Here is a 22,339-nt window from a genome sequence, read left to right as displayed (position 1 = left end):
CCGGGGGAGCGCCCCCGGTGGCGCCGCCGTGGTGTCCCCGGCGAGGGGCGGGGGTGCGCCGGGGGCGGCCTCCAGGCGGGGAGGACGGGACAGAACGCGGCCCGTGGCGTGGCCGTGGGCACCGCGGGGCGCCCCGCATCGGCCCCTTGGCGGACCACCTTCGGGGGACCGCTGGTGCAGAGGAATGATCCGGACTGACCGCTTTTACAGAGCAACGGTTTATTAAAAGATCAAACCCGACGAAAGGTGTCCAGAATTATTTTCATGATCTCAAAAAACTAGAGAAAAAGGATCTCCTGAAGGGGACAGGCACTCATCCTCACTGTCCAAACCAGCCATGTCTGCAGAGTGCCAACACCCAGGAGCACGTGGATCCGGTGGAGTGGGGTGTCATGCCGGGCATGACTGCTGTTGGCAGGAGCACGCTGTATGAGCAGAAACAGTGCTCACAACGTCTTCGGGTTTCTGGTCCAGCCTAATCTGCCCTTCCAGGTTGAGGGCAGAATCTGTAAATGAGAAGAGAGGAAAAAGAGGTCGTGTGAGGAGTTTTTGGTATGTTAGATCGTCATGTTAGTATGGCAAACTTAACATTTTTTCCCCAGAGTCACAGTTAGACATACTGTTTGTGTTGTGCACCAGTACCCAGTCTGCAGACTCACCAGCTGGTACACAGTGGAAGCCCACGGAGACGGAGACAGTCCTGGTTGCTGAACATCCACCTACGCAGTGTAGAACTGGCTCTATGGAGAAGCATTTTGCAGCCTTCTTCTCAAATGCAACTGACTTCTTGATTTTGACAAATTTGCGTTGCAGTTTACAAGCTATAAAACATGAATTCTCTTAAAGCAGCTACAGAATTTATATAAATAACTTTTTGGACTTGATTTGTAGAATTAGCAACGACTGAGACCAATGGATGTACCAAGTGACACAGGCTACATGAAACTAGTCTGGTTGAAGTGAATTTGTTTTCTGTCAATGGCTTAGGCTGTGAGAGAATCAGGCATGTGGGCACAGTCCTGAGGACAGAGGCTTACTGAGTAGGATCTAGGTAGGACACAGGTATCCATTCCAAAAAGATACTCTCTGAAAACCTTGGTCAACTGACACTCAATTTTACCCAAACTCTGACAGCACTTCGTTTTGGGGCAGTGGTGTCTCCTAGACACCTGTATACCCACTTCTGCACTGTACCTAGCATCACACCCGCCTGGCGATGGCCGAATAGCTTAGTCCTTAAGCCTCTGTGATCCAGGCTTTCCTGGACCAGTCTCCCCAGACTCTCCAATCCCCCTGCCTGAGCAGGACCACCTGGATTAGATAGATCACACAAGAACACGTCCAGGTGGGTTTTGAACATCTCCATAGAAGGAGACTCCACAACCTCTCCAGGCAGCCTTCCATAATCTGTACACTAATAATTTTATCTGGAACACACAAACTTCAGGAAGCTACATAGTGCACAAGAAGTTGATATAAAAATGCAACAAAACCAGAACTTGCAGTGAACTACCAAACTCAGGAAAAACAGATTATTTTTTATCAGTCTATGGCAAATAATCACAAAAATAGTGAAAAATAAGATGATCGTGCTACAATTAGTATAAATCATCTATTCATGTGACTAATTAATTAGTAAAAGGCAATGACATTAATATATATTAGAATCTTAGTACCTCCAGCACAGGGGTCTTCTGAGATGATCCAGGACTGACCAAAACTCACTGCATCTTTAGCTAAATATCCACTGGGCATTTGATATTCCCTTTTCTTCTCAGCATCATATTTTCCACAAATACCACAAGTTTTTCCAGCCATCCAGAAGGCAACTTGAATCTTTGAGGAAATAAAGAAAAGATGCACTTTAGTGTTTTTCTTATAAAAATAAACCCACTGAAAAAAAAAATTAAAAAATACCTCAAGTCTATGCCCATCATAATATAGTTTATCTATGCCATAATCTGGGGCTTTTAGCAACAGGCCTTCCTTTTCGCTGCTGATCAGCATGCTTGCATCTGCAAAAAAGTACAAAAAGGCATTTATTTTAAAAGGAACTTATTGGTTCAGACTCCAATCTGAACTACTTGTGAAACTCCTGGAGGCTTAATGCAGGCTCTAATGTATCTTCAAAGCAATGGGGGAAATGAGAAAGATTATGCTCTCTCTGTCCTGGAACAAGCCAAAGCCCTGTGACAACGATGGCCGTGGCCAGGGGACATCTAGATGCTTGTTCTGTGGGTGTCTGTGATCAGCACAAGGTTCCCACAGCCCTGCGTTATTGGCTTTGTGCAAATATACACAGAATCGGCGTCTCTTTCTTTACTCATCTTTCTTGCCACTCCCTATGAAAGCTAGCATGAAGGTATGTTAAAATCACCTAATTGTTTCTCAAATTAGGGTGATCTTTATCTTGAGAGGGGTTTGCAGGATCACGTCCTCTCCTTCTTCAAAAGATCAGAAAAGATGACATGAAATATAAAGACAAAAGTCCCTTACCAGAATTAGATGTGTATGGAACATCGGTTGGGGCTTGAACACCATTAATCTTCAACTGGATGAGTCCATTGGAAACATACATGTCAACCTGGCTTTAAATAAGGAAATTGGTATAAACAAATGCTTCTCCTTCGCCCTACTCAGCTCACAATTTCTAGTCCTGGTATAACCGACATTGCAGGATGCTCATATCATTCTGGCATTAATCACCTGCTGCCCTTTGGGAAGAAGATTGAGAGAGCCCAGGAAAGCATGCCAGGAGTGCTCACAATACACTTTTCCCTGGCTTTACTCTGAGTGTCTGCTTGTGGCCATGGTTCAGGCAGAAAGACACCAGGCTACAGGGACCCTTGCTGCGGAGCAATGTAATTGCTATTATGTTCGCGTAAATTGAAGGTGCTTTACATTTCAAAGGAAGATTGGATTCCCTACAGCTGTTCTCTTACAGCTGGAATAGTCTGTATTGCAGTATTTTCTTCAGAGAAGTGTTTGCTCTAATGAAGAAATATGAAGCTGAAGCACATCAAAAGCGCATCCAAGTTGCATGAAACGATCGGGAATGACACAGTGATGAGGAATGTCTTTATCACAAAAGATACAGTCTATAAAGCAAACATCCTTCTGTTCTTCCACCAAACAGATGCAGGGAATACTAGTTTCTCTCTGTTTCTCTAACATTATGGCACAGTTAGGCACAGAATTTTCAGAAATAAATTATTACTTGTAATGAAACTTTACAGATCAAAGCCTATTTATGCGCTTTGAAGAATACTACCTACAATGACTTTGGTATGCATAATCCTATACAACTTAGAGTATCAGAGTATACTTTTAAAGCAGAACACATGATGGCAGAAGTGATTGCTCCAAGATGAAACAAAGTGTGTCTTAAATTAGTTTAAAATAGATTTGAAACACTATGTGCCAACTAAGGGATGACCTAAGACTGTGCCTCTACTCTGGGATAAGGAATTCCCTTTTTAGCTATGTCCACTTCTCAGCATCTCTGCTGAGACAATTGTGGGTGCCAGTTAGTTCTAATTATTAGCGTAGTGTAGGAGGCCGTGCTAAATGATTACAATAGTCCCTTTTGGATTTATAGTTTATGTGTCTACCTAGTTACTGAAATGTGATCATTAAATGCTGACAAATTAATGAAGAATTTTGGGCAGTAAAGATTTTAGGTTACTGTGAACCTCAAATATATTTCAGAAGCACCTTTGAAAGAAAGTCCCAAATTCTGGTGACAGTCCTAGAAATCTTTACATTGACATCAGTAATTTTTGCATGAGTCTTATGACAGTACCAATCTGCCCTAACAGTCTGGTCTTCACATTTATAGCATATTCAGCTTGACATCTGTGTGTCATTAAGTTTGCGATTGCTTACTGGCTGGCGAGTCTGACATTTATTGCTGTAAGGTCAGCAGACTCTTCAAGTCTTTTCATCATCACCAGGAATTTCAGTTCTGGACTACAGTCCTGCACCAATACATGGTAGCAATTTGCAGGCATTGAATAGTTAAACTCAACTCCATTGAAGGTTGTGATCGTATTTTGTAAAACTGAACAACGAGCTGAAAAAAAAAAAAAATCAGTCAAAAGTAAGCCTTTTATACTTTATGTAAGACAATTATTGTATTTTAGATTTGCAATTAAAAATAAAGAAAAAAGATCATTTACTGGTTTTACCTGTTTCCATGTAAAAGCAAAATTATTCCTTCAGCCAAAATACTGGATTTGTAGTAATATGAAAGCAAAACTTTTCCAGTCCCTAGACAGCAGCGCAACCTGCTCATGATTCAGTCATTGTGTGAGATAAATTCTGCTCACAGCTGGTGCTGATGAAACTCCCTGTGGCCTTTTGGCTTTTGTAACTTTGTTGTAGTCAAAAGAATTACTCAAATGTTGTTAACAATTCAATTCACATACCATTAACACTAGAGGAAATTCACTAAAATGCTGCTACCTTTATTGAGTCTTAACTAGGATTAGAAATAGTTAGAAGATGGGGAAGAAAAAAAGCTGTGCTAGAGTAAACTTCTCCCTTTTTCACTGTAATGGTATTTTGTTGGAAATCCTACCAGCTCTGGTTAGAAATCATTTTACAGCAATTTTAATTAATACAGACTAGTTTTGGTGTTTACTGAAGAAATGTGTATAGGTATGATATTAGCCCACTGATTTCAAGTAAAATGTGACTCCTTATCCTATGATTACATAAAGCTTTTCCATTTAAAATTTGCCCTAAGTAAGTATAATGTGATTAGCTCTCAATACAGCATTAATGAAACAATAATCCCTTCAAAATCAAATGCAGGAAGTGAAATTAATGACTATACTTTTGAAGCTATTTTAGCTTCTACCTAACATCACTAATCCAGCAGAGCGCCCAAAATCTGGGGTCATCTAGATGTCCCTCTCCTAAATTCTGTGAAGTTTTTTTCTTCATGAGCAATCTGCTGTGAAGCTGAAATGAATGTATTTGGATTCACTGTTTGGCATGGAACTGAATATTTAATCTTTACTAATATAAGTTTCTTTCTCTTTTCATCTTTGCAGCCTCACAGATTTTCATACAGATGGGTTTGTTTCTATCTGAAGCCCACGTTTTTTTAAGTGAATATAAAATAATTTTAAGTTATGTCAAAAGTATAAATCATATTTACAAAATCTGCAAAGTCAATCAATGCTTGTGCAGGTAGTTAATTCCTGACCTTTAAGGTTTTCAATGATTGAAAGTGTTGCTTGGGAAAAGACATCCTGGTCAGGGGATCGCAGTGTTGAAATCGGCGTGTCTGGACTTGACGGGAACGGCAGGGGAAGCCTGATGGCTCTGTCATAAATTGTGAGCTGAAAATCAGGCAGAAAACAAACGTGAATGTAAATGCAAAATACAGTGTAGAGATGAGATAGCCTTTTCCTATAATGTTTGAAGAGGACTGTACTGACTGAAATTAAATTAGAATCTACGTTTAGGTCAGAGCTAAAAATAAATCATGTCCCCTGTCTGCAGCATGAAATAGCTCTACCTCTTCAGTTTGATACATCTGCAATCTATAGAACAGCAGTGCTATAAATGAATTTTGATATTTTTGAATTTGTCTCTTTTTGGAGAGTTGTACATCATATTTGTTCACAGTCCAAACAGTTTGCTTACCTGAGATGCACACCCACTCCTTGCCTATACATTGAGGGCTGCTATTTGGTTGTTGTGCTTCTCTACAGTCTGGTTTTATTATATTTTTCAAGACCCAGGAAAGCCTATCATCTTCCTGACAATTTGGGGAGGAGTGTTTTTTTAATAAGTTATCATTAATGAACTATCAATCATGACGGTTGTTTTGTAACTGGTTTCCTATTTCATGTGTTTGCATACTACATGAGAAATGTGTTGTAAGATATTTTCATAACTGAACCAACTGCAGGAATATAATGATGGGAGCTTCTTTATAGCTTAATAAACTAAGAAAAAATATCAGTGGGTTAAAAAGCCATTAACCTTCAATTTCATAAGTACTGAATGCCCCAGGATAAAAGATAGTGGAAATAGTTACCTCAGGTAGCTTGAGGACCACATCGCAGTTTCTTGGAGATGTCAGAGCCATAACCAAAGTTGCCTGGTGAGATGGACCACTCTGTTGCCTTTGGGAATAACCAAGCACATATGCAGCTCCTGGAAGAAACGAGTAGAACCTGGAAAAGGAAGTGATTTAAATGATCCATCTTTGAAAAAAAACCTGTTATCATTTGTTCAGACTAAATGCTCCCATGAAGCAGTATGCATTCTGTGTTAGACACTTTTTATGTCAGGGTTTGGTAATACGTGGTGTTGTGTATGGGAGGAGAGGCAGGCAAATTTTAACTGTTAATCATTGAAACAGTCTTCAAGAGACTGGATGAAAAAGTGATGGCTAAGTGCTGGATCCTGCACTTGTGTCACCACGGTCCCGTGCAACGCCATGCAACACTACAGGCCCGTGCAACGCCCACAACTCAGCCTTGGGGAAGAGTGGCTGGAAAGATGCCTGGCAGAAAAGAACCTGGGGGTATTGGTCGACAGTCAGCTGAATATGAGCCAGCCATGTGCCCAGGTGGCCGAGAAGGCAAATAGCATCCTGGCTTGTATCAGAAATAGTGTGGCCAACAGGACTAGGGAAGTGATTGTCCCTTTGTGCTCAGCACTGGTGAGACTGCACCTCAAATAGTATATTTAGTTTTGGGCCCCTCGCTACAAGAAAGACACTGAGATGCTGGAGTGTGTCCAAAGAAGGGTAAGGAAGCTGGGGAAGGGTCTAGAGCACAAGTCTTTTAAGGAGCAGCTGAGGGAACTGAGGTTGTTTAGCCTGGAGAAAAGGAGGCTGAGGGGAGACATTATCATTGTCTACAACTACCTGAAAGGAGGTTGTAGTGAGGCGGGCATCAGTCTCTTCTCCTGAGTAACAAGTGATAAGACAAGAGGAAATGGCTTCAAGTCTCACCAGAGGAGGTTTAGATTGGATATTATGAAAAATTTCTTCACCGAAAGGGTTGTCAAGCATTGGAACAGGCTGCCCAGGGAAGTGGTGGAGTAACTATCCCTGGAGGTTTTCTTACACTGTGTCAAACAACATTTGCTATTTAGTGTGCAATAAACCTTCTGGAAAGTATTTGTATCACCTTCTTCGGAAGACAGAGGTAAGGTGCCTACGTTGGGAAATGACTCTCCCTGTACAGTCAGTAAGAGACAGCCTCCTTCAGAGGACCAAGGTTAGGCTTCTGCTCTGAGCCTCCATCAATTAGGAACTATGAGGAGACCAATTTCCTAATTCAAGCACTTTAAAATTAGAAGTCTACAACAGATTAGCTGACTCACATCATCCCCTTTGTTGCAAGCAGTTTTCCTGCAAACTAAAATGCAATATGCTTTGAGGGAGTGAATACAGAGAAAAAAACAGAGATACATAATCCAATTTTATAGTATTATATTGATTAACAGGAATCTTTCCAGCTCAGAAACTGCAGAAATGAATCTGTAATTATGTGGAGCATTGACACAGGTGATTTTTCAAAAACTAGAGTAAAATCTCACCATCTTGCAGTTGTTCGGATCGTTGAAGGTACTTCTGGCCACTCCAGCTTCATCTGCATAGCTGGATAAGCAGCAAATTGCCCTGTTGCAATCTGAATAGCAATCTGGTAGTCTTGGCAATCTTCACCCCATTTAAGAGAACCCTGGTAGAGGGCAATATATGTATTTTTTGTGTAAAACATAGCAAGATTATTCATACTATTTCATATATATTTGAGCTGGTCATTATTTTAAACTTACCGATACTTTGTGGGAATTTATTAGTGAGGCATCAGCACAGAGTTTCCATCTACTTGATCCTGTGATGCTTGAAACAAACATCTGTATCCTTGATCTCATGGGCTGTGTATCAGTGTACAGTACAAGCTGTAATCCCGTCGGCTCCTTGTTTCTGTGGATGGCACGAAGGACTGCAGCAAGTATTGGTGGCTTGCTGTCTCCCAAGAATTTAGGCTTAAGTCAGTAGAGAGGAAATAGGGACCAAAGACATAAACAAAGCATTAAAATTACTATATTAAAACGACAGAGAAAAAATATTTGTAAGGGAAAAGTTTCATTCAAAAATTCTTTTGATGTAAAGTATGGGACAGCATCATAGATGATTGCTCAATCTACTCAGTTCATATGTAGTTTTGCCACAGTCTTTCAAGGGAGAGCTGTTGTGACATGTGTAAGTAAAACAGTAGTGTTGGGAATCTTTCTGTAAAGTAATTTTGGTGTAACCAAAGGAAGTAGGACCCTACTGTATAAAGAACCAATATTACCCAGCTCAGCACTGCTCTTTTACCAACCTGTAGTTTAGCTAATAGTCTTTTCGATAAAATTTGTTTTTCCTGTTGTGTTATAAACATACAGTAATTGGAAATCCAAAGTAAATGTTTTTATTCTTGTAGATTAAGACATTCACCTGAGACACAGCTCTAGAGATACCTTCATCACTAGCTGAAGAAGAGGAGGAGCTGATGCTGCTGTTCAGGAGTTCCCTTCCTGGGTCCTGCAAAAACAGAGAATCTCCTTGAAGCATGGTGTTTACCATTGGAAGTTGTTGCAGAATTAATTTCTCATATTTTTATTTTCAGAGAACTGAGCAAAGCTAGTTAGAGCAGCTGTAGACTCTTCTCACAGTATAAGCAGTAAATGTACCTGTTTGTCTGCTGGCTTGAACCAAAACTGGTAAACAGGTAGATTTGCCTGTGAAAATAGATAGTATGTAAGATTTAAGAGAAGACAAAAAACTTGATTTTGACAAAGGCATTAAAAAGTTCAGTATTGGATATGGAAAAGATAAACCAAAAATTTTTTTAAACATTTTAAACTGAAATCTTACAAAACGTGAAGCTTCTGAACTGAAATGCTTCAGAGAACCAGAGAGGTTGAAAAGGGCAAAAAGTTCTGCTGGGTGGTTACCTCATCCATCCTGCTGCAAACAGTCACCCTCAACAGTCTATTTTCCCTTTCTTTGGTCCATGCTCTATGGGCACAATTTCCTGATGTACAAAAACATTCACTACGAGAAATATGAAAAAGTCCAGCCTTGGTGAATTACCTGTTGGTTGGAATATTCAATGTCACCACTGCAGTGCCTGTCTCCAGATGGGTCTTCGCTGCTGCTGCTGCAGATTTTACTGCTAGCAGAGCTGCCACTGCTGCTGCTGCTTCTCCTGCCACTGCTGCTCCTGCTGCTGCTGCCACGCTTCTTCCTAGCTTGCCTTATTTCATCTTTCTTGTATTCATTTCCAGGCTTTTTGCCATCAGCAGAGGAAGCAGTGGAAGAAGAGGATGAACTGGAAGGGGGGATGTCACTGGGTCTTGCCCAGAGGTCTGTGACTGCAGTCTTGTCTGTTCTGTGAACCCGTTTCTTACGGTGCCGTGTTTTATTTGCGACCTCCAAAAAACAGTTCAAAGCATTATGAATTTATAGCTTATTCTGTAATATTTCTCTGGGTGGCAGACAAACTGCTCACCACAGGCTTTCAAGGAAATACAACTTGCTGGCCCCACACACTGCAGAAGCTGCACCGGGACTCACCTGGACCCATTCTCCGCAGCCAAAATCATTGCTTTCCCATGCCATTTTTCCACACTGAACCCTTGGCTTCATTTATATGAAAATGCTGCCCTCTCCGATGCTCAGTCTCTTACCTTGAACACATTGTCAATGCTTAGAATCTTCTTGACTTTAGCTTGAATGTCCCCATACAGAGATGTCTCATCCTCTTCCTTAGACCTTGTGCTTGCTACATCAATTATTTTGGAAGCTGCTTTGGATCCTTCCTGAATCTCCAGCTGTATTTTGTCAATATCACCATCTGTATGAACTAAAGTCAAGATACTTACATTCCAGGGTTGTGCTGCTCGAGTAGCATTCACAGAGATTGACAGAAAAGCTTGTTGTCATGACTGTACCTGGCTTCAAAACTATTTTGGCTTCAAGTTCTCCAACTAATTTGTGCAGATATGTATTTCTTAAGAAAGCAGAATTTCGTGACTTCAGGCTGAGACAAGCAGAACATCCCAAGCTCTCAAGTTTTCTACAGAAGGTGCGTGCATAAAATCTTCCTCCTGCACTGTGGTAATGTGCCTCCTCTGAACTTTGCTGGTATCCTTTGGATATCACACTAGGAATATTCCTTTGCTGCATTAAACAAAAAATACGGTAAATAAAGATATTTTTCACAAAAAAAAATTGCCACAGCTCCTAAAGTCTTTTGTTTCTTCCTATTAATGAAGAAAATTATGACAGTCTTGCTCAAATAAGGAAGCACTGCTTAAAATTAGATATCCAAGCACTGGAAGGAGTGAGGTTTCCTTCAAAGTGCTCTGTAGAAGAGGACAGGTCTCCTGCCGAGCCTTTCCCAGGCAGTGTTTTACAAACAAACTTTCCAATGAAAACCTGCAGGGTTCTTTGGAGGAGCTATTTCTCTGCATCAGTTTTGGGCTACTAGCCCTCCTGTTGCATTTTAACAACCTTCCCGCACCAGCCTCAGAAGCACATAAGAGAATGGGTTTCTGCAATCCACTGCAGGAATTCCCTTGGGATTTGGGAAGAAAAAATGCATATACTGACCCAAAGCCATCCTTTTCACATTGCTCTGGCTTGGAAAAAAAAAGGAATGTTCTACAAAGGACAGGAATTTCACATGGCTCCCCTCTATCTGTGTGAGATGGTAGGAGTGAGCAGACCATGAATGACAATGTCTTGAACCCACTGGGACTTATGTTAGGCTTGATTTGGGGTATGTCAGGCTCCTATTGAATTTCACAGTTTCCGTGTTTGTGATCCGCTCAGCCAGCTGCTGTGTTGGGGGTACTCAGCCCCTGTGAGAAGTTGTCTGTTCTCTACCTGCCTGCAGTACAGGTGGTGAGAGGCCTCCTTACCTTCCAGATTCCGGCGTTTGAAGATCTTTCTGATGGCTGAAATGGCTGGTCAGAGATGCTTGGTACTTCTCCATGGGGGAGAATATGGGATTTCTTTTCAGAATCTACTTCTTCCATATTCCTTGAAATAGCATAAACTTCACTCCTGTGGAGTTGATAAATGGCACACAAGTAACATCTTCTGATTTTGCTTACCCTCACTGTCTTTAATACTGGAGACATATGGTCAATACTGTACTTTTCCATATTTTAATCAGCATTAAGCCACCAAGACAGTGATGAGTTCATCAGCTGACTTCAAGTCCTTCTCAAACGCTTCAGAGACGCAGAGCTCACCAGTACAGTTATATTTAAAAAAAAAAGCTTTGCTGGTGCACAAAAGAGAATACAAAGCTTTACGTGGCTGCCAGGGTACAGCAGAGCCTAACAAGGAGTTGTACGTTCATGATTTTATAACAGGGAGCTCACAATCAGTGACACATAACAAGCAAAATGCAACAAGCTCTTCTGTACCTTACAGCTGCGAGTTCAACCTCCTGACGGCAGGGAGAGGTTTCAATCTTCAAATTTTTCTCTTTCATGTTTATCCCAGCGTCAAATTTCACTGTAGCATTGGCACTGAACTCTGCGTGAAATTCAAGACCACTTTGAAAGTATTGTGTGTTAATCCCCATCATTGCAATCATATGAAAATATGCCCTGAAAGAGTGGAAGTAAAAACATGCATAATTACAGATTAATGTGCACATATTTAACTTTGAAAAGCAAAATTGCATTTTCATGTTGTTCTTTTTATTGTAACAGCCACTGCTGATGGACAAAGAGATGTGTCATGTAACATGATATAAAAAAGCTCAAGTGCCACTGGAAAACGTGAAGGTATTTATCTGATAGACAAAGCTAATATGGACCCTCTCCCTGCTTTGTCACTGATACAGTGCTTCAGGACAAGCTAACACCAGAATCTTCTACTAGCGTCAGATTGTGTCTAGTTTTTTATTAATATTATCACTATTACTATGATAACTATTAATATTATCATTCTTAGTACTGCTGCATTTGCTTTTGTGGATCCAGAAGCATTTCCCTTTACCTCCGCAAATCCCTGCAGCTTGTGCCTGGTGGTGATGTGATTCTATGTTGAACTTGTAAAAACCTGTGGTAAAAACCTGTTCATACATAAGCAAGTATATCTTCGTAGCTTAATATCTTTAGTCACTGAACAGGTACGAAAGTGCGCATTTTTAGTGCAGCATCCTGTGGGTTACAGTGCACATCACTATATTTGCAGGGTCATAAAGCATCAGGTGATTGTGTCACTTTTTCACAACTTCACTGCACTGCACTAGCAAAGCCCTTCCAAATCTGGGAGAAGTAAGACCCCTATATAACAACATGCAATCACATATCTGTTTGAAATATAAATATAAATGCTTGTGTGCGTATGTGGAAATAGATGTCATTTTTACTTTGGCTTGAGGTCAGCATGAATATCCATGTTGGTTTCCAACAACTGTGAAGGTCTAAAGTTGTCAGATAATGGTGGTGATATCTGTGTAGCCACTGCAAAAGACAGACAGGAATTATATGAATAGAGAAACAATAAGTGCTGGAGATACAATGTTTTCAGTAAATGTAGTAGTTAACACACGGGCAGTGCTTTTACATTTTGAAATGCTTTATGTGATTTTTTAAAGATTGCTACTCCAAGCCAGAGTTATACAAAGATGTCCCAGGTGGAACATGCTAATTACTTTTCAAACTCTTTGGAGGTAGCAGAACACTAATATTTCCACATTACAAGATTATAGAAGGATTTCATTTCACTGGAGGGATTGAACCCACAATTATTGTGGGGAAACTGCTCAGTTTGATGTCCCAAGCTCACCGTCAGCTGCAGCCTGAGCCAGCATAGCACCACACAAACTGAGCTCCAGTGGCAAGCCAACCACCGTGGGGACAATGTGCCGCAGCTCGCCCACCATCGCTGGCAAGGTCCATCGGCCTGAAATGCCTCGCTGGACGTCTTCCACCACCTTTTTCACCACAGGCTGCCAGTTTGATGATCCAGTTAGACTCTGAAAACAGAAATAGGTTAAGCAAGTAGGTAAGAAGAGACAGGGAAGAGAAATTAATCAGCATCACAGGCAAAAAAGACAAAAGCCGTGTCAGTACCATCATGGTCTGCTGAATGGCATCTTTATCAATATCAACAAAGGCAATCTCTTGACCCAATACTTTGGCGTAAGCAGACACAAGTGGATCTTCAGGAGGTAGTTCTTTCCATCCCAGAAGCTGCGGTGTTAAGGAGAGATGGGAGAAAGGGAAGAAGCAGATAACATCCATTAAAATACAGCAATGTAATAGCAAAGAGTAGATCCCATCTGAAAGATGCTAACTTTAGCCAAAAAACTAATAGACATCTTACAGGTCTGAACCAATGTGGCCTTTCTTATGTTGCATAACTGAATTCAGTGGGGTTTCCCCATATAAAGATCAGGTAAGGACTTGGTAATTTCTGCTGCTGTAAGTAGTGCGTGACACCCAAGGACTCCTAGACAAAAATCTTATTCAATAATCATTTTAAAAGAGAAGAGCAATCACTTACTATGTTTTAACATACACTTTAAATCACAGCAATTTTGGCTACCAGCATCATTATCGTCTTTTGTACTGTGCATTAAGGGCTGACACATGTTAAGTGAAAAGGTGCCATCTGTTGATAGCATTAAGTATGCTGTAAGTACATCTTTCCGTGACCAAACAGGATCACTGACTGCTTTCTCACTGAAACATCAAAGGGACGGCTTGGTGGGTGGGTGATGCAACCCCGGTGCTGGTGCGAGCTGCATGTTGCAAGCAGATCAGAAGGGTGCGTAGAGACATACCGTTTTACCGAGTTCCTTCAGTGTCTTGTATGTATCATACTCAGCAAAGGGAATGTTCTTCTTCCTGATAAGCTCGGTTAGGCTTTGTGACCGGAGGGCCACCTGTAGGAAACAGAGTCAGATGTCGCAGCCCAAGTACAAGAAAGCCCAGGAAAACCTTTGTACCTTACATTATGCTCACCGAGGCCACTCTAAATACATACTTCAGGAAGCTATTGCACTTATAAGGCCATGTCTACCTGTCAGATGACTGCAGGCTGTGGCTGCAGATGCTGAGGATGTGCTGAGCCAGCTTTGAATTAATCAGCAGGGATAATTTTAGGGCAGTGCAGAGCTCAGCCCAGGCTGCAAAGCTTGCCTAAGAAGCTGAGTAAATGCCTGCATGCTGTTACATAGAGCTTATGCTGCCCTGGCTGCACTGCTGGCTGAAATTTAATTTCAGATACTATTTCCCTGTACTTATGCAAAATATCCTAGATGCCATGTGACTTTAAGTAGGCAGATGAATGTTCTGCTGTGTAAGCTTTCCTCTGCTCTCCTAGATTTTCATGCGTATACTAAATGTGTTCATTGATGAATGTATGTGTCAAGAAGCCCAAATAAAAGAAGCTTCAGTAAAATCATAATTATTATCTAAATTTTCTCTTCCACATCCGCCCTCACAGCCAGACATAGAGTTAAACACTACATCACAGTCCAAATGGCTTGACAAGTTATACTATCTATAGCTGACTTGCATCTAACAGCTGTTTTAATGAAATACTTACCTCAATAATATCTGTTGCAGTATTTGCATAATATACTCTTACTTTAGTGATTATATCAGATGGAAACATGGTGCTGGGACTGCTCATTAGATAGACCCTCCAAATGGCGCCAGCCTGATATTCAGCTGTCACAGGAATAAAAAGCAGCAGAGAATTTGATTAGAGTGTCCGAGGTATCTGGTGCATGTAAGCCACCTCAGGTACATGCTGTAGTAGATCACAAGGGCTTCTGTCAGGATTCAGTCCCATGGTTCCTCAAGTTTGCAACCTCAAGAGGAGAACTTTGTTCTAGAGCAGAGTCAACACAACCACAGTGACTGAAGAAGGAAGCCTACATCCATGTACATGCTCAGCTTTCCCCAGCAGATACCCAGAGAGTAGTAGAACACCCTCAGGGGATTTTGCATGTTAGGAGGCCCTTGTGCTTTCTCCATTTAAAGAGCACACTAAACTCACAGCCTGTGATGGATTTTGGATGAAAATCATGGAACACAATAGAGGCATTTGGCTACATAAGCTGAAGCAGTGAACAAGGCACCTGGTACTCACAGGAATAATCGCCGGCGTGAATGACCTTGCTGTAACGATAGCTCATCCTGTCAAGTCTGGGGCTCAGTAGTTTGATGGCAATGTTGCAAGCAGCAGATCTGAGTAATAAAGGGTTAAAATCATATGAAGATCGTCGACTGTGATCAAATTCTTAGAAAGCTGCAAGAAAAAAATCACCGTTTGCTACTAAAAATGTACTTTTCCTCTACTTACAGAGCATACAGCTGTGGGATCCTGCCCGCTGCCAAAGCCTTCATGTGTGAATATGTGAAACTGGCTACTTGTAAGCTGGGCTCTGTCAGCAGTGAGCTGGCCACAGCTGTTACGGTCGGAAGAGCTGGCTTAGTTTCGAAGAGCACAACACAAGCCACCATCCGGACGTTAGGAGCAAGTGTGTCATCCATAAAGACCTGGAGGGAGATCTCCCTTACCTAGGGGAGGAAAATACAACCTGTGAGTACCTCATAACTTCCCAGTGAGAAGTGGTTCCTAAATCGTGCGTGTGTGATCTGCAGTGAACGGAGAACAAACCCCTGAACAGAGGCTTGAACACGAGACCTGTCACTGAAAATGAAGGTATTGCTGGTTGCACAGTGAATAGGGCTGGAAGAAACAGCCAGTAGTAATGGGCCCAGTGTTACAGCAACTAAAGCAACCTCTTTCCCAGGATATTAGCAAGGACAGGGTTATGTCAGGAATTTGCAGTGCAGCCAAGAGGAAGACCAGTAACTAAGAAATCTGCCCAGAGTTGCTAACATTACCTGATGGCTTTGTTATTCCTGAATCACTAAGTCAACCCAAATCACACCCTCTAAGACTTTCGTTTAAATAATAATTTCAGTTACTTTTGCAGGGTCTTTTCTGGCAATTTTTCTCAAAGCCAACATGGCATCAGCATGAATTCTGTTCGGCAATGAAGCTGCGGCTGGGGAAAATGTTGGCAAAAACTTCAGGATGCGTTTGATACTGGCCAGCTCTCCTGCATTGCCGATGGCTTTCAGGGCCAAGACCATGTCTTTGGCATCACCTTTACTGGTGGCTTCAGTAGCAAGGTCATGGAGTGGCTGAAAACAGAGCAGACTGTGTTAATCTTATCATTTAATGATCTTGTGATAATGCATAAAATATGCATTGCTATAGCAAGCAAAACAACTACTGGTGCAAAGCCCAGAATAAAGCTGTTCAGATTTTTCTCCCAGGAAGAATCTCACTGTCGTTATCAGAATGCCAAACGTGGAACACAACAAGCAAACTTGGTTTTCTCCTTACACAGTGTTGTAATTGATTTAAAGTTGTGCCTCAGCCTGAACATACAAAATAATCTTGGGTGGATACCTGCAACAGACACACCAGAGAGTCTGCCGCAAGTCCAAGGGCAGGCCCAAGCTGACGCCAGGTTCAGTTATTCCCTGGGGCACCTCCCCCAGCCCTGCCAGCCTGCAGCGCCCAGGGTCTGTGCAGTTGCAGGATTACACTTGCATATTTTTCACTTCCTATAGAGATAGCAAGTTTATTTAAACAGTTTTGCTGTTCTAAGAAGAAAAATTACCCTTCTGCTGGCTTGGCTTTGTTTCACTCTTTTTTGGAAGATTTAAACACATATTAAACACCGGCAGGCCATCTCAGTGATGTGGTCCTTCTGAGTAAGGAGCCAGAGCTGTGTAGTCCCAGGACAATGTCCTGAATATTTCTGACAGTCATATGCAGTTATGTAGCAGAGCCTCTTTGGAAGCTCTAACCTATGACATACCTAGAGTTTTGCTTATAGTCTCACTTTACAGTCTTTTGAATAGATTTTTCAAGTACGCTCTATCTAATGTGAAAGTAGAGAGAAGAATCATAATTATTTTGCTTTAATCCTAAATTTGTCATACCTAAACTCAGTTTCAGATTGTTTACAGGATCCATTATCCCCACAGACTTCTACCACTTAGGTTTGAAATTCTGAATTGTTAAGGCTAGATTTTTCAAAGGCATCAGCTCAATGTTTCATTCTGTCTTTGCCATTTTGCAGGCAAACACAGCTAAGAGTGAGGCATGTAAACACCAAGTTACCTAACTGAAAGCATTGTGAGAGCTAAATTAGAAGCATTTAAAAAATTTCTTCACCCCTTATGAATGAGAAATGAGTCACCTACCTGAAGAAGTTCAATTGGACAAAGTGAAGTCTGAGCACAGTATTTATTTACCATGCTACCATATCCCAGGTAAACAATTATTCGATGCATTGGTGTTTTCTGGATTTGGGGACAGGTCAGAAAAGTCTGCAGAAAAAAAAAAACAGTAGCAATCTAATGATTCTAGTAATTATAGCTGGTATTTAGTGCAAAGTACATTTGAGAAATAAATAGATAAAATTACTTTGGATTCTTCGTAAATATTTTCAGAAGTTAAATCAAATGCTAACCATTCAGCTACAATAAAAGCAAGTAGACTGGCTCCAGTTATACTGTATGTACTGGCAATTTTGCTTAAATGATATTATTTTCTTGAGTTTGTCTGTTTTTTGAAAAAAAATTATTTTGGCAAAAACAAATCAATAGCAATTTTCTTAGGATTTGTGGGTTTTGACATCAAACATCATAGCCACTAAAAAATTTTGGCAATAAGTGTTTGAAAATATTTTCTAAAGCATTCCCCATTTTTGTTAATACCTTACATTTTACAAATTAAGAAGGAAATGCGTTGCATCTTTTGCTTATAATCCATGAATTCATCTTTAAAATGGAGTAAAAGAGAAATAGAAGGAAGATTGATCTGTACTAACTGAGGCAACTTCTAGGGTTTGCTTGTTGGGTGTAACGAAATGGAAGGCGAGAGGGAGAGTCGCAGCTGTTTCCCAGATGCTCAGTTTCTCATCATGAATTTTTTCCTTCAGGAATCTGAATGTGTCAGTAGCTCCAGCAGCACAGATGGCACTCAGGAACCAGGGCCTGCCCAGGAGAGGAGGATTCATTATCCCCATTGCCCAGTATACCTCTGATCGGAAATCCTGGCTGAAGGCGATATAGTTACCTGTAGGGAAGGTCGTTGGCAAACTGCACCCACAAAGACTCAATTTGTTCAAGAGTCACTATACGAAAAAGCTGGACCATTTGTAGGAACTTGGCTGAAGCTTCTTTAGTTGCTCCTTCCTCGTTATTCTGAACTAATTGCCACAGTGTTTCTGTTAACTACGGGAAAAGCAGACAGTTGGAAGGATCTATGTCTAAAATAATGTGATGGGCTGTTAACCTTCTAAATAACGAAAGAGTACGAAAAGTAAACCTCTAATACCTGTAAATCTGGATTTTTAATCCTCATTAGAGGAATTGGCATCTGGAGCAGCTCTCCTGAGAAATGATAACGAAGACTCCCCTGGTTTTGCAGTCGAGTTTTGGGTGCACTAATGGGAGTCCTTTTAATGTCGACCAAAGCCAGTTCTTGTCTTCAAGGGAGAGAAGGAAATGCATCAGTAGCCTTTAACTACATTGTATGTGTGAAGTTCACTTACAGTGGTTGGAGCAGACTGGGGGGTGCTCAGCAGGACCGTTGCATTGACCACAAATGGGTCCTGCGCGTCTCCATTTATCCATTGATCAGAATTATCTGGAAATGTCATAGGACTGGCAAGAGCTTTCGTTAGAGTTTGCCAAAGTCTCTTGAGAGATTGGACAAATGTTTCAGGTGGCCCAGCAAAACCCCCAAATTGCAGGGCATGGGACCTGGTTGAGATCCTGAGGGGTGTACAGTGCCTTGAACCTTTGCAGCCCACAGGCCAGATGCTTCTTGTTAAATCACAGATCAACAGTAAATATGTTTTAGGCATCATCTCCTCGCTGTGATAATCACAGCTATGCTAAGGACATGTACAGTGCCTACCTTGCCTCCATGACTGCCGCCCCGTTGGGTTCATTGAAGGGAGAGATCTGGTACACCTGCTTGGATGTAGCAGATGTCATCAAGGCCCCGTTGTCATCATACTTCATCTTGTAAGTGAACGTCACCGTGCCCTTAATGTTTCTCACTTTCTAGAAGTGCAAAGAGACCCACTCAAAAATACGAACAAGTGGTAGTTAATTGGCACAGATGAGCCAAAGTCCCTACTAGCACCAGTGCAATGCACGAGTGTTTGGCAGCAGCTTATGCCCGAGCGTGGCAGCAGGGCTCCGTGCTGCTCCTACCAGGGCACAGGTGGGGCAGGGGCGGATGTACGCCATTCCCATGTTCTTCACTGCTTTCTCCTGGCAGTCCGTCAGGTCCTTGCTTTTGGAAATTGTGGCACGGTTATTCTTGCTGTCGTCCTGGAGAACGTATCTGGTTTGGCAGATGCCTTCAATCCCAGCCTGTGAGTATTGATTAAACACAATGGACTTTCCACTTGAAATGGCAATACAAAGGTCAAAGAAAATCGCCTGGGAAGTGTGCATGCAGGCAAATTACTATGTAACAGTAAAATGAGAATAAAAATAAAATCGGAATGGAAAAAACAAACCTCCTGTAGTTCATATGCATTTTGTGACTTTTTGATGGTTATCTGCATCATGTTCAGAATCCCTCTCACTAGGTTAGTGCACAGGATGGGGCAGTCCTCCGGGGCAAAAATGCTTCCAACTCTTCCCTCAGTGTATTCAAACTTAAAGGCTTGGCTGAGGCATGCAGCAATGGTCTCTGTGAGCCTTGAAGATGGAGTGAAGGGGTCCATGGGCCAGAAGCCATTGTATTCCTCCAGCTTTGGTGATCGAATCTGTGAAAAAAATGAGGAAAACATTCATCCTGTTCACCGTCAGTTTGAAATAGTGCAATAGCTGGGAAACTGGGCACTTCCAATCCATGGCTGGACACAAGCCGCTTGTCCAACACCACAGGAAACATTTTTCTCCTTGGACTCTTATGCTGGGCCTAGGAATAATCCTTGAAAATGCAATTTCCATGAAGGATTTCTGCCAGAAAAATAAGATCGTGTAAGCAGCATTCAAAACTTCAGCAAGTCTGGTGAAGCTTGCTGGGTGAATGAAACACTGGCTCTCAGCAATCTGTACAGAAAGGATACTCACCCACTTTACCCAAACACCCAGTGAAATGTCCCTTCAGTCTGCAAGGGGAGAATGAACACTTGGGGACTATTTTGGCTGCTGCTCCTGGCCTAGGACGTCCCAGAGCGCAGAGCTGCAGTGCAGCTGATGGGGAAGTGGAGGTGACTGCAAGACCTTGCATGGGACATAGCCCAGCAGGAGCTGACATCTCTTTGGAAGCGGCTGTCATCATTTTGAGCTTATCAAGCCATAAAGCTTGCACACAAGTCCTTGACTGCTACCTAGTGGGAAACGTGTGCCTGCATGCCCGTATGTATAGAATCACATACACACACACCTACCACCCTCCTACATAAAAGTACAAGTTCCCACACAGAGGGAAATGGTGTAAGTTTAGCACTCTATTTTATTTTAGGCATTTATAGTCAATGCTGCAAGGGTGGCTTGCCTCTTGTCGCATTTTCTCAAATTAAATCCTACTCGGACAACTGTCTGCGGTTGCTAAAGTTCTAGCAACTATGGCAAGGTTACACAGATTGAGTAAACTCCTAGGACAAACGCTTTCTCCGCATGTGGTGTCTTCTAGATCCCTTTTCTGTGGTCTTTCATTCCGTGCCAGTATTTTAAGCTGTTTGGTTTCATCTTTTTGATGAGTAACAACGCTTCCAGATATGATATCGTTATGCCAAACATAAGCATTACTGTTCTAATTCTTCACATTTGAGTTAATGCCTATGTGAAGAATATCGAAAGGTAGATAATGGAAACATATGAAACTTTCTCATGTGATATATGAATTCCAGCACCGAGCTTTTCTCAGGCTATGGACTGAGTTGATAAACATGGATATTTCATGCCTGAATTCTCCTCATTTTCATACTCAAGCTTAGTGTTGCCTTAGTAAAACTATCATAAGGCCATTTCTTTAAAGCATCTGCCTGACATGTTTCCACATGGAGATTAACCTAAGGCAGCTTTAGTCAAGGGGGTTCAGGTACTGATGGCAGCAGAGCTGGAGCAACCCTGGCTCCCTCCCGCAGAGGCGCGGGCTGCAAGGAAGCCTGTGCTGCTGTCTCTAAGGCACTACCAGTAACCAAAAGCAGTTCAGCTTCAGCAGCCAACACTCCAGCGGTGCCCTCGGCTCTGTCCCAGCACGGCTCGAGGGTATGAGGCATAAAGCTCAGTGCCCATACTCACATCCCTGCTCACACTGGGGAAATCATCACTGCTTGAGGGAACGCTTGGTTTGACTTTGGGCTTACAGGGTCATCTCAACACCATGAAGGGCCCTAAGCTTTCGTGTGAGCTCTGCATCTTTTTGTCGTTTAACTAGCCTAGAGGTGTGACCTGAATGTCTGTAGCCGTGTGATGCAGGCGGACGGGCGGGTTCCCATACCCATGGTGATTTACCTGGAGAAGATGGTCGCTGCGAGACACATGGCTGATCTCCAGCTTGCAGGTGAGCCTCACCCCCGACATCGCCAGGCCTCTGCTGGGCAGCCCGTGCAGGATGAAGCTCTCATAGCCATACAGGTAGGTCTTGCCAGTATGAAAAATGGGCTCTATTAAAAAAAAAAAAACAAACCAGCAACACCTCCTTCACTATGACTGTTGTGATGTGCTCACAAGAACCAACCCAGCAAAGAAGGGTGAGGCTGGCTACTGCTGAAAAATTGCTGCAAGCAGTGGGCGAGGCATGGCTGTAGGGAAGAGCAGCGTGGGAGCTGGTCTCTGGCGGTGGGAGCACACTTACCGAGGTCCTGCTTCTGACCCCCTGTGTGGGAGGAAAGAGAAGGATGCATGAGAAACCCCCTAATCTCTCTGGGCACTTTCATTAATTATTCATTTACTCAGTGTGCTAATGATTGGCAAACAACCAGTAATGGGCTCCCAGGGTGCACCCCACACTCCTGTGACGCTAAGCCTGCACCAGCCCTGCTCACTGGCTGCTGCTTACTCTGCTTTTTCCCTGCTGCTGAGCTTAGGCACAGAAATCTAATAGTTTACAGCCCTAGTCATAAAAGGGCTTCAGTAAATTAAGCTGTAAATATCCCCAAAAGGCCCCGAGGCGATGCAGTTTGCTCAGGACTGCAGTGGCCATCATGGCTCAGCAGTGCTGGTAAAGCTTCAACTTACCCACGAGAGTGAGCACCAGGGCCAGGATGAGTCCCTTCAT

At 42.3% G+C, this 22,339-nt stretch overlaps 1 protein-coding gene across 1 annotated transcript; it reads right to left on the bottom strand.

Annotated features, from left to right (window-relative positions):
• Window positions 1-390: 390 nt before the first annotated feature.
• LOC104376100 (vitellogenin-2-like) lies at window positions 391-22,339 on the bottom strand. Its single transcript, XM_009982598.2, has 35 exons — window positions 22,300-22,339; window positions 21,917-21,937; window positions 21,574-21,725; window positions 19,623-19,874; window positions 19,312-19,473; window positions 19,010-19,158; window positions 18,425-18,575; window positions 18,164-18,321; window positions 17,916-18,081; window positions 17,287-17,412; window positions 15,994-16,212; window positions 15,362-15,579; window positions 15,149-15,246; window positions 14,600-14,724; window positions 13,833-13,934; window positions 13,120-13,239; window positions 12,833-13,022; window positions 12,414-12,507; window positions 11,458-11,643; window positions 10,945-11,089; window positions 9,973-10,201; window positions 9,709-9,884; window positions 9,113-9,451; window positions 8,710-8,757; window positions 8,474-8,560; window positions 7,807-8,019; window positions 7,567-7,709; window positions 6,053-6,191; window positions 5,213-5,348; window positions 3,886-4,072; window positions 2,497-2,588; window positions 1,918-2,015; window positions 1,677-1,836; window positions 660-821; window positions 391-506 (listed from the first exon to the last, which is right to left on the bottom strand). Exons 1-35 carry the CDS (start codon window positions 22,337-22,339, stop codon window positions 391-393), a joined length of 5,199 nt encoding a protein of 1,732 aa, XP_009980900.2.

Source organism: Tauraco erythrolophus, chromosome 10, assembly GCF_009769465.1.
Source record: "Tauraco erythrolophus isolate bTauEry1 chromosome 10, bTauEry1.pri, whole genome shotgun sequence".
NCBI lineage: Eukaryota > Metazoa > Chordata > Aves > Musophagiformes > Musophagidae > Tauraco > Tauraco erythrolophus.
The sequence above is the reverse complement of the archived record's forward strand: the minus strand, read 5'-3'. Positions and strand labels throughout refer to the sequence as shown.

Bases quoted from the DNA above. Each gene is read 5' to 3' on its own strand.
- LOC104376100 (XM_009982598.2), bottom strand. From the start codon at position 22,339: ATGAAGGGACTCATCCTGGCCCTGGTGCTCACTCTCGTGG. The intron at 14,725-15,148 runs GTGAGTACCAGG...TTCCTGTGACAG, and splicing joins TCACGCCGGCGATTATTCCT to CTGAATATCAGGCTGGCGCC. The intron at 507-659 runs GTGAGTCTGCAG...TCTCATTTACAG, and splicing joins CTTCCACTGTGTACCAGCTG to ATTCTGCCCTCAACCTGGAA.